Genomic DNA, 12,237 nt, shown 5'->3' with positions numbered 1-12,237 from the left:
GACTGGTATTTTTTTCATTTTAATTTTTCCAACTTTCAGAGGTAAACTCTTTTTTCCTCAAAGCTAAAGAAGTGCTCTTTTACTTTTTCTAGCATAGCTTTTACGTTAACAGTTTCTCTGTTTGTCACTTTTGCTACATAGCTTCAAAAACTATATAACACTTCAAAAAGGAATAAAAAATAAAGTCTTACCCATGGCTTGTTTCCCCATGGCACATTGATAAGTGTTTCTCGGGGACTGGTTGTGGTGAGGATATGGAATCAGCCCAGCACAGACACCAAGAAGTGTGAAAGGCTCAATCTCCAAATGCGTTGTATCTCTTAAAAGAAAGAGTACTAATTATGGCAGGCTTGTGAACAAACAAGTAGAATTTATTTAATTTAATCTCATAATACTTCCAATTCTGTTCAGGAACATGTAAGTCAGTAGGACCTTAAGATATGGATTCACTATAGGATTTTTATTTTTAAAAAAAACCAACAGCAACTTTCTTCTGACTTTAAGTGTTTCCATATGAAAAGAAATGAAGGACAAATAATTGAGGGTTTATTCCATCATAGAAAAAAAGCCTCCAGATAACAACAATCTGAGAGAGCTCAGTAAGACAATAAAACATCAGTTTACCCAGTAAGACCTAAAATGCCTTAAGGAATGTCTCCTCGTGTAATGAGAGTCTTCCCTGTTAGATTACTAACCTCAGAGATCCAGAAATCCGCTGGGGAGATGGAGGAATGAAGAGCAAGACAGAGTGAGGTATTGAAAAACACTAGAAGTGTAGTTTTGGTTTTCCAAGGTTAGTTATATAGCATCAGTTAAAGGGAAAACATCTGTGTCCAAACCAGACCTAGTGCCACAGCTGATACGGCATAATGAAACACTATTTGAAAAGCTCTGCAAATGTTTTGGAAGTGATTGTATTGTTAAAAGACAGTAGAGATGAGAAGTAAAAAGACAAGGGTAAAGAAGTAAAGACTGAGAGATGACAAAATTTGTTCTATCTGGTATGAGGTTCATGGGAGAAAGTCCATGCTCAATAAAGACAATTAAATCATAGCAAGCATTGGGATGCAAGTGGAGTGACTAATAACTAAGGATGAAGTGTACAATAAAACTTGGCTGCAGCAGATATGAATTTAAATCAAGATAAGTAACTAGGAAATGGGGAATTATGAAACACAGATAATTATAACCAAACCTATTCAAAGCCTATCTTTCATGTCCTGGATTTATTACACAGAGCTTGGGTTTAGGCATACATTGCTTCTCCCACAGATCTAAACCCAGTGCATTCTGAAAATCCCATCTTTAATGTCTGACTTCTCTTGGAAGATTTTTGGAAGACTTTCTTTTAATTATTTAAACACATTCATTTTTTTACTAAACTTTGAAACCTTGCAAAGGAAATGACCGGCAAAATCTTTATTATAACAGCACTATAAGCTCACAAAGGCTGAGGAATTACCCACAAGTGCATGCAGGCCTAAGACAAGTGCCAGCAGGAACTTACATAAACAATGTATGTACTACTGGAAAAAAAATGCCATCTGAAAAGTGAAAAAAAAAAAATCTGGAAACCCTGAGAAGTAAGCCAACGAAACCCTCTATCAGTCCTAGAAATCTTTATAAATCACAAATATGTCTGAGCAACCTAAAAATCACCTGCTAGGCAGAGAATAGCCACTATTTTCTTTCACTTGATAAAAAGCAGCCATGTTAACTAAAGCCTGTCTTAAGAAAATACAAATGGTAGAATCCCAACTGCAGTCAAGTAATAGTAAAATGGTCTCAAAAGCCAGTAGCAAACTTAAAAGCAGGGACTGCTCCCCCATTCTGTAGAACTTCACAGACCTGCTGACACTTCTCGAACAATAAAACAAGAAGTTTAATTAAGACTTACTGATAGTGAAGTTCAACAATCTCTTCAGAAAGTACAAGTGCATGGAACTACATATTTCAGACAGGATATTCAACATAAGTCTTTTTCCATTGAGGTCAATCCTATTTCAACCAAAGATGATGCAACACATGCAGACTCTGGTATCTTATGAAGTATTCCACAGTGGTAATGAGAGACCTTCAAACTTTACAGAGCAGTTGAATTTCTGCAGGACAAAAATGCCACTGCCGGAAATGGGTCCAAGAAAGAAAGGCTACCTTGTGAGTTTGAAAATCAGAGTTACAGATGTGTAAGGAAGAAATTGAATGCATTAAATAGAGTCAAATCCTTCAAAGAAAATCCCCCTAATTAGATTGGAAAAGTAAAGAGAGGATACTGTAGCTAAAAAAAGCCTACATTACAAAAGCAGGAATGTTAACGGGATACTTCACAATAGTGGAGACAAGTTGTACTGACATGGCCCTGCCATTTCAAATGCAAGATGGTCATCTGGGGAAAGGGAGGACAAATCAGCTACTCGGGATGTAGGGAATATCACTACCAAACACAAGGAGCAATGTGCTCATAAGATGCAAGCTCAGATATTTATGGCACATTAGCCACAAGCATTGAAGCAAAACTCAAAATGGACAATACAAGAATCTCCCAATTTTTTGCCAGTTGTTTTGGAGTCATTTCCTCACACTAGTCCACTGGAGTTCACTGTCTTCTCTTATTTTTGCCTAAGCAGTGATTTCAGGGGATACACTCCCATTAACCTTCCAAGCTGAGTCAGGTGTCCCGTAACTTAAATTTTTCTGCTCTGGTGCTCTGTGGAAATTATTTAATTTTGGCACAAACGACAGTAATTGTGCTTTATTCATGTGTCTTTAGAACTGTTTATAGCAGTCAGTCATGAGCATGCAAGAGTAAGTTCTTAAAGTGATAAAGTCTTCATAAGCCTGGGCAGGAGCAATGCAATTTAATTAGCAGAATTAATGCATTTCATCTGGTAAAGGTTAAAGATAATTGAAGGTCTCATCCACCTCCACTGAAATCAATGATATATTCCTATTGGCTTCCAGGAGTACTTGACCAGGACAGATAATTTGAAAAATACATTTTCTGCATAAATCTACTGATCAAATATTTCAGGAGATAAGTTCTAACATCTCATACACAGCCTTCAGTTTACAGGATATTGTCAGAGAAACATTAAAAAAATAATTAAAAAGATAGGACCTAAAAATTCTTTAAAAATTCTTCCTTTAATGTGGGCTCTTTAAACACAATCAGAGGGGGAAAAAAAGCACCAGGTCCCTCAGGTATGTGGAAAACACAACAAATCTGGAAATCTTTCTGAATGAAAATCACATACCAAAAATGTTTTTAACACGTGGTAAAGAATACACAGAATGATACAGACATTTTTATCAGGGCCTATTATACATCCAACAGTCAAAGGGAAGGTCTCATTCCCTTATCTCTTTTCTTGTAAGGTGGCTGTCTAGAGTTGCTGTACAGACATAACAGAAATTTCCAAACAATGATTGTGGCATGCTAAGATAATCATTTAACATGTGGAACCATTTGCTTTCTGGGTACCTCTTGTAAAAAATTACTTACGATGAGCAGCCCAATGATTAGAATGAAAAAAAAAAGAAGCCATATTCAGAGAAAAAAAGGATAAACCTTGAACTATTCCACAGTTTTAGGAGTTACTGGCAGGGGCAGATCTCCCAAAACCAAAATCATTTATTGTAACTATCCTGTGGATAATTTAGGATGTGTGTGAACAGACTTTCTTTAGCTTTCACCTGGAGTGGTTTCAACCACTCACAGGGAGCAGTGTGTACATGTGAAAACAGTAACATTATTTATATGCTTGCATTTCAGAGGGTCACCCTATGAAAGTTTTTCCTGTCTCAGTGTCTGAATGCATACTTACTTATTAATTGTATTTTCATATAGTGCAATGTTACAATCATTTTCTTCATTCACATCCAAATATTCAACGAGGCCTTCGTGCAAGAAGTCTTCAAAATTCCTACAGATAAATTAAAAATTACACTAGAAGTACTATCTTATATTTCTGCAAACATAAAATCATAGTAAAGACATTAAAGAAATGTAATATGTAAAGTTAAACCAGATAAATACTTCTACAGGAAAATTTCTGTGCATATTACATATTAAAAGAAAAATGTATTTTTAAAGTAATCCTGTTGCCCATTCACTGCTTCACACAGTCTGACTGACGAATGTTACTTATTTGAACAAGCAATGAAATCTTCCTGTATGTACTCATCATCTCTATAAATATAAGAAAATATAGGGGTAATCATGCAAGTTTTTGTGATGGTTTCATGAAATTTAGAGCTAAATTTAAATACTTTTGTGTGTGGTTTTTTTCAAACACACAAACTAAGAATTTTAAAGAACTTCTAAAACTAATTCTAAATGTGCCTGTTTTAGGATGGTCAAGTTGATATTCCCTCCAGGTATTTGATTTTTCAGTCAGGAGAAGGATGACACTGCCTCAGGCCTTCCACTTCCAGACAGATGAGGCTGTCAAAAGTGTTTATTCTGTATAATCACCAAATTTCATAGCAGTAACAAAATAAGAAGAGCAGACTTAATTTGACTTAAACAGAAAATCTCCATTACAGCAATGATTAATATAGAGGAGAGTAGACTTGTTCTCTTCATAGCTAACCCTAAGATTGTGAAATATTGTCTGGCTGAAGTATTTCCACACAGTATTTACTTATTGAAGATGAATATGGTCTACTTGAGTTGTGTACCTGTATCCCTGAGCCAGTTCTTCCATATGCTTGTTTGTAACTGCAGGTTTTTGCTTCTTGACAATTATGTAAGGTCTGCAAATAAAAAAAGATTGTCATTGCAAATACTTAGGCAAGTAACTTAATTTACACTTCTATTAAAAACCTATGCACAACCTATTATATAAATTACTTTTAAAATTTATTCATCTTTGACTCATAAATCCACATAAATACAATCAGTATTTATTCAGACCTTGGTTTGACATATTGTCTATGAAGTACTTAAAAAGAGTACCAAAAAAATTAAGATTTCAATGTTGAGGTAGAAGCTGTTTTTTTCCCCTTTAAATCTTTAAACTAACCTTTCTTTAAGTTTTATCTACAGATGATGACAGCTTTAAAGACTAGAGATTTCCAAATCTACAAAGCTAAGAACGGCATTAAGTACTGTGGCTATTGCACGGACTTCACAGAACACTGAGTGAACAGTTAGTGCTCAAGTGCCCACATGCGAGAATGCATTTTGTGGTTACCTACATGGTGTAAAGCACAGGCATTTACTAAGGGTGATCTCAGATGAATCCATAAATTTCAACAGCACATGGATCTCTGAAGGCTTCTTTACCAAACAAAAACATTGACACAAAGGATGGCATGCAAGAATGAAACGTCAAGGGCTGTTGCTATTTGGACAAGTTGCTTTTATAAAGAGCAGCAAATAGCTACAAGATACTTGTGGAGTCCCCTCTAAAGTCTAAATAAGGTTAGAAGACTCATAAGCACTTTAAAATGGTTAATAGGGGTATTTGAACAATTGCAGGGTGAGGGGTGCCACAAAGTAAACTTGGTAAACTCCTGAAAATCTACATGATTTCCCTTATCTTTATATTACACATTGTAAGCTTTGCTGCATCTCCAAAACTACAGAATGGCTGATATGAACCCTGACTGGAAAATGACTTCTCTGCCACTGAATACGCCCCTACTCTGGATCTCTTGACCCGGTATGATAAATTGATGGTTTGTACATTTATTAGTTCAGAGCCTCTAGCATGCCTCAAACTGTATTCAGCATGCTCTGAGATTCAATTAATGGATAAGGTAGAATGCCACCTGCAGTTGTGACTACTGCTTTGTTAAAGTACACACAAAATATGCACACAGCTAGTCCATGTTAAAATATGTATGTATTCATTAACTCATTCTGCCTCTCCCAATCTCTGCTTTGTTCAACTTTTATGCCTTGTTCTTTAGGCTGATTACTTGGGCCTGGAGATGTTTTACTTGTAAATAACCTAGCACAGTGCTGTCATAATCTGACTGGGGTCTCTAGCTGCTACTATAAATCAACATGATCTTCTGCCTCCTTCTCATTTTAGCCAGTCAATTCCTTTTTGCTTTCCTCTGTGACACGACTGTTACTCAGGCACTCTTTCTATCTAATAAAGACCACAAGCATCTCAAGGTGGTAACCTTTCTTATAGGCTTACTGAATTCCCTACCTACTTAAGGGTAAGCAATGAAATAACCCAAAATTGTGAGACATACTTCTTTGTATTACAGCAAACAAGTATACATGCCTGAGGAAGTTTTGCACCAGAAGTTTTGCCCTTGAAGACAAAGAGCAGCTTCTCAGTCTAAAATGTGATATGACATTCATGGTATATCAGACGAGTGGCTACTTGTTTCTCACTTTACAGGAAGTTACAAAATGTTCCTCCAAGGACACTGAACATTACTGGAGTTGTCAGTCAGATTGATTTTACTTCCCCCCTTTTTTTTTTTTTTAAGAAGACAGAAGAAACATTTTGGTTTGACTTTTGTTTACAGGTTAAATGGATATATTTGGACTTTGTTGTTTTTTAAGTTGCTTGACTATATAGCACGTTTTCAGACCTGTCTGTTTTGAAAGAGGGCTATTTAAGGAGAAAAAAGATGCTCAAGTCTTACTGAATTTGCTTGTATCTGTACAGTGCATAAAACAGTGCTTACAGTAAGTTCAGTAGTGAGATAATTCTGATGGGATGTTTACCTGCACAATCTGCCCCCATCAGAGGAAATGTAGACACATCTGTCAGACAGATTGGTAGAGATGGAAACGAATTCATTGATATAACCCGCTCGACGCATTATCCGAAATGTGTTGACTAATTTCTGATGATCACGTATGACACCAAGGATGTTACCTATTCAGAAAGAGAATAAATACCTGGTGCATCCTTTGCGTATCTAAAACTCTATTTACAAATTCTGATCACGTGTAGCATGCATAGAAGTACTTCCTGCTTCTTGCAAATAATAAGAGTTGTTGTAAAATTTCTCTTTGCTTACGTGTGTAAGAATTGGCTCTTTTTTCCTCTAAGTAAAAAATTGTCAGAATTTCACAAGTCATCTACCTGCACATCTCCAAATAGCCTGAGAAACCAAATGATGTGCTTCATCCAGTTTTCTTCAAATATGTTTCTGCTCCGGTGGCCATTCACCAGTTGGCATACAAGTAAACAACAATTCTGAAGTCTGCAATTTCACCTGTACTGAGACAGATCCAAAGTCTCCAAGAACAGACCAAGGAACTGTCCTGCTGCCTTGTTAGAAATTTTAGAAAGTCCTGGTATTTTTGATATATATGATCACTCACAACATCACCATAATTTCTCCTTCAGGTACTTTGCTCAACTTAGCTATCTTAGCAGGGCACTCTAGCTCATATTTAAGTATTTTGATGCATGATGAACAAACAAGAGAGTAAAATTCAGTTAGAGAGTCACCTGACCAAAGTAATCTCAATATATAAACATAAGCATGGCCACATTTTAAACAAAACTTCAAAAGAGAAGACAAAGGATGATAGTTCGGGGAGTTTATAAGACAATACAAAGGTCTCTGTAGCTTAAAGGATTTGTACTTAACAGATTTTCTGCCCTCTTAGGTCACAGGTTTAAATCAGGATCAAGTAATCCATTCACAAGTCTGAAATTTTATTATGGATTAAACTCACAAACTAGTAGATTGAACAGTAACTTGTTTTGCCTCACTTAGTATTAGTTCATCTACATTTGACAAAACACTATCTTGTTCCATACTACAGACTGAGCTTGTAAAGGAAGAGTACAATATTTTGGCTCTGCACTCTCCTTTGGACCATAAAACAAGACAGAAGAGGGTACACATGGTTTGACTGAATCTTATCTTTAACATACTGCTATAGAAAAGCAGAGCAAAGGAATGCAGTTTGGTCAAGTGCTGCTTTTATGTTATTGAAAAAGGCAGGATTGAAGAACAAATTCTGCTTAATTCAAAGGTAAGTGGAGAACTTATTCATGGTGACAGACATTACATATTAGTCCCTGGAAGTGGATGCTGTTGACAAAAGGCTATTTTTAAATCACAGTTGTAGTTATAAAAATGTCAGTACTTTGAAATCTAATATCATAGTACCTGTTGGTTTTGAAACACTACAAGATCAGTTGTAAAAGAAACACAAATGTGCAGACGCAAAGCACATGTGCCAAATCATCACTTTAACAAAGAAGAGAGGCCTGTTTTCCAAAGTCTAATTTTTTCTAATCATTCACAAAGCAACATGTCCCTTAAAAGGTGATTTTAAAGAGAACAGCATTGCTAAACTTTGCAAACAATAGATGTTTCTGTTCTTAAAGGCACTTTAAAGTTCATGAATATATAAAAAAACAAAGAGAGACTACAGATTACTAAACACTTTCTGTAAATGAAGCTCTGAATTTATAAATGTATTACAAATTTAGCAGTTATTTTCTTTTAAAAGTACCTTAAGAATGGCACCACCCTTGGTCAATGTCTGAAGAAACAAAAAAATCTGTAGTCAAATGTACATATTTCTGCAAGCGGGCTTACAAACAGGGCTGAAATTTGAAAAAAGTTTCAATTTCTCAGCTACAGACATCTGCAGCCAGAGTTCTGAAGACCCAACTTCATGCAACTAAGTGTCATGATCTGGCCTGTCTACTTTGCCCAACCCTATCGAAATATTTAGAGGAAATTATTCACACGTGGAAAATGGCATCTACGGTGTTCCAAAAATTGCTGGAGGGTTTCCGAAGCCTAACTCTCCGTCAGCAACAAATCAGAGTCAACACTGCTGAGAAGTAACATACCATTAAGGAAAACAAGGAACACATTTGGATATGAAAGTTCTTCACCACAGAGCAAGTTGACATCTTCAACTCCAAGATTACTGGCTAATTTAATAATTGGGCCGTCTTCCATATCTGTAGTAATATGAGTCATGAGGGCAAGATTTTTAACCAAACCACAAGCCTAAAAAAAAAGAAAAAAGCAACACATCACACATATTTTATTCCTTCTATTCCAGTGTTTTAGCATTTACAAAATAATAAAAATAATAAAAAATATAGGCACTGAAGTTGTAGTTCTTAAGTTATCCAAACATGTATAATGCTGTATTTCTCTCTTCAAAGCAACAGCTACTCAGCAGCATAATGGAAATACAAAATCAGTCTACTTATCAATTTTCCAAATACTCTAAGTTCTGACACAAACATTGATGTTTTTAAATGAAAAAAGATCCAAATATGTTATACAGTGCAATTATATTTCAGCTGCTTAATGAGACTAGCTCATATTGACTACATACTAACATAGAAAGTTCAGAGTTCCCCCCTCTCCAGTATATTCAAAAAAAAAAAAAAAGAGAAAAAAAGGAAAACAAACCAAAGACTGTCAGCATCAATTGTTTGGCTCAAATAACTGGATGATATCTTTAATGTAAAATATACAAAGGTGGTTTTGTTCCTCAAGCTAATGGCTAAAGAAATAATGGTACATGTTTCTAGAAAAATTGCAGGTTGATGCTGCAACTTCAAAACAGAACTTTTATTACAGAACAGAGGGACAGGAGTTTAGGACTCCCCTCCTTCTGCTCTGATCAAAAGAGAACAAGTAGTTCTGTAGCAAAATTGGGGGGGTCCTCATGTTGTTCTCATATAGCTAAATGATTTCAGAACTGTTTCCAGACAACCCACTCTGGAGAAAGAAGGCAGTATAGTAAGGAAGACCAGGATGTAAAGAGGGTTGTCAGAAGATAGACAAGTTGTATTTTCAGGCTGAGGATAATCTACCCCTCCAGAAACCTCCCCATCAGAATTCTTCCTCTGATGGAGGATCACCTGCTTCAAAATAAACAGGTGTCTCCATTCCTCAGGATAAGAAACACAGAAAGCAAAAGAGCAATTCCTCACCTCTCCTTCAGGAGTGTCAGAAGGGCAGAGCATCCCCCACTGAGATGGTTGTAATGATCGAGGACCACTCACTTTCCTTGTCTTTTCAAACTGAGAAGAGATTCTAGTCATCATTCCCAGAGCAGATATATAAGACAAGCGGGACAATACTTGCGTCACACCCTGGCGGTCCATTTTGAATCTCTTTAGAGACCAATTTCCCTGTAGAATAAAATTTGTGTTTTAAAAAAATTATTTCAGTTTATCCCTGTCTTGAATTTTTCCAGTATCTAGACAGAGTGATATCTGAGGAGCTTTGCAAAGCAGATGTTGCCCATTTATATAAAACAACTTTCTAATTACCTTTCTGCATATAAACTCCTAGTCACAGTGTATCTGTACTAAGTATTAAAAAAAAGTTGAAACAAAAGAACTGCTGTTTCAGATGAGAAGATACTTTTGCTATTATATAGTCAATCACACACAGATTCTTCTTCATCTGTCCCTTATAGATAAATCCATATTCAAATTTAGATAAATTGAATTATTTTCTGTTCTCGTTTTATAGTTTGTTGGGGGTTTTTTTTGTAAAAAAAGGTCTTTTGAGTGAAGTAACACTTTTACAATAGATCCCACCAGCTTCCACTTTTGCCTTTTTCGTGATTTGTTATTTTTGTAGGAAGCACAGGCATTTATGCTAGAGAAGTCTGACATCAAAGCCCTCTGTACTTTCTTGAAGCCTTTTGTTTTTAGAATCCAGAGAAAAAAGACTCACTGATGTGTCTTCTCACAGAAGAGTTTGTGTGTTTGTGCGTGTGTGTGTGTGTGTGTGTGTGTGTGTGTGTGTGTGGAGTAGGTCTATCCAACTTCCCTGGTAGGATTACACCAAGTATGAAATGCAAGATCCATGCATATACCAGAGTTTTCATGTTTCAGGACTGTCACAAGTACTACCACTTGTGGTTTTAATTAGGAAAAGAAAGTTCAGACAATGTTCTAGGACACAAATATGTTTCAATGCCAAGCAGATTTAATAATCTCTACTGTAATCTTGAAATTTGGCACTACAATTTTTGCCTTCATGACATCTACATCAGATACAGTTCTCAGCACCTGAGTCATTGGGTACAGAAAGTTTCTGTCTGAAATATAACTACTTACTCCAGGCACCATGTTACTGGCCAGTCCAAAGATAACATTTCCCCAGAGATTGCCTTCTGCTAATTCCTGTAGCCTTTTTGACAAACCCAGCTACCCAATACTAACAAATAATTTGAAGCTTGCTTGCTATACTACACCAAAAGCCTTTTAGAGGGTGATTTGCTTGGCTTCTTTATTCACACATTAACAGCACAATCCCATTTAGTGATGAACAGCAAGAAACCACCACTGATACAACTGATTTTGCTATTTTCTTCTACTGAAGAGACTATCAAATAGTCTCAAATTTGTAATAGAAAATGGGAAGACAAAATGCCCAACGGTAAGGCAGTCAAAAGAAACCTGTTCATCTCCTCAGCATTCTTGGGAAGGGTTCACTCACTGACCATTTCATTCTTTAAAGACTAGGAATTATGAGAATTATGGAAGAATTATGGAAGACCAAAATAAATGAGTATTTTTTTCCTCACACTAGAAATTATTGCATCTATAGTTTCAATTAGCATGTGATTTCTTCTTCACTGCCTATAAGAATCTGAAATCAAAAAGACTGGAGGAAAAAGGAGGTAAAAATGGTGCCTGAAGAAACATTACAAAAAATTCTTTGTGCTGAATCCTTCAAAAGTTGCCAAAAATCCCAAACCAAAATGGGCCCAGGGCAGTTGTGAGACCACCCTCAGTTGAGAACTCCCTATCAAGAACTCCTGTGAACAGGAAGTTGCTCCCTCAGTAGCATCAGGTGATTCTTCAGATGCTGAAATTTCTATCAGGATAGGTATTTTCCAGGGTAAGAAGACAACCTGTAGGAAATATCACTGAACACAACTGTAGTTGATGCAGCAGGGCTATGAATTCTTTTGCATGCTACTGGTGTAATTATGAATCCGCCGAGTTATTTCATGCTCTTGGAGAATATCATTGAAGCATTCTGGTGAGATTGGAGATTGTCACTTCCAAGAATGATTTTTACGGTATTTGCTTAATCTCTTGAATAGTGTGCACTGGGCATTGTTCCTGATAAATTATTTTTCAATGCTTAAGAGCAGATGGTGTTTAACTGCCTATGTGGCAGTAAAAAAAAGTCCAAAGACAGTGGAAGAAGGAAGACTTTACTGAATATGTACTGAATATTTGCAGATTTATCTCTGTCAGTCCAAATGGAAAAACTGGCACCAGCTAGAAGAAAGCCCCAGCATTT

The 12,237-nt window shown here is 36.2% G+C and overlaps 1 protein-coding gene across 1 annotated transcript in view; it reads right to left on the bottom strand.

Annotated features, from left to right (window-relative positions):
* Positions 1-12,237, bottom strand: part of POLR3B (RNA polymerase III subunit B) — a 74,542-nt gene that overhangs the window by 36,597 nt on the left and 25,708 nt on the right. The window contains exons 13-18 of the mRNA XM_008921965.3: positions 9,900-10,100; positions 8,796-8,958; positions 6,695-6,848; positions 4,681-4,755; positions 3,825-3,923; positions 192-319 (exon numbers count right to left, since the gene is read on the bottom strand). Of these exons, the coding sequence (XP_008920213.1) occupies positions 192-319; positions 3,825-3,923; positions 4,681-4,755; positions 6,695-6,848; positions 8,796-8,958; positions 9,900-10,100 (820 nt within the window). The remainder of the gene's footprint in view (positions 1-191; positions 320-3,824; positions 3,924-4,680; positions 4,756-6,694; positions 6,849-8,795; positions 8,959-9,899; positions 10,101-12,237) is intronic.

The sequence above is a fragment of the Manacus vitellinus genome, unplaced genomic scaffold (assembly GCF_001715985.3).
Source record: "Manacus vitellinus isolate BGI_N305 unplaced genomic scaffold, ASM171598v3 scaffold_5_pilon, whole genome shotgun sequence".
NCBI lineage: Eukaryota > Metazoa > Chordata > Aves > Passeriformes > Pipridae > Manacus > Manacus vitellinus.
Note: the sequence above shows the minus strand (reverse complement) of the source record. Positions and strands in the feature narration are given on the sequence as shown.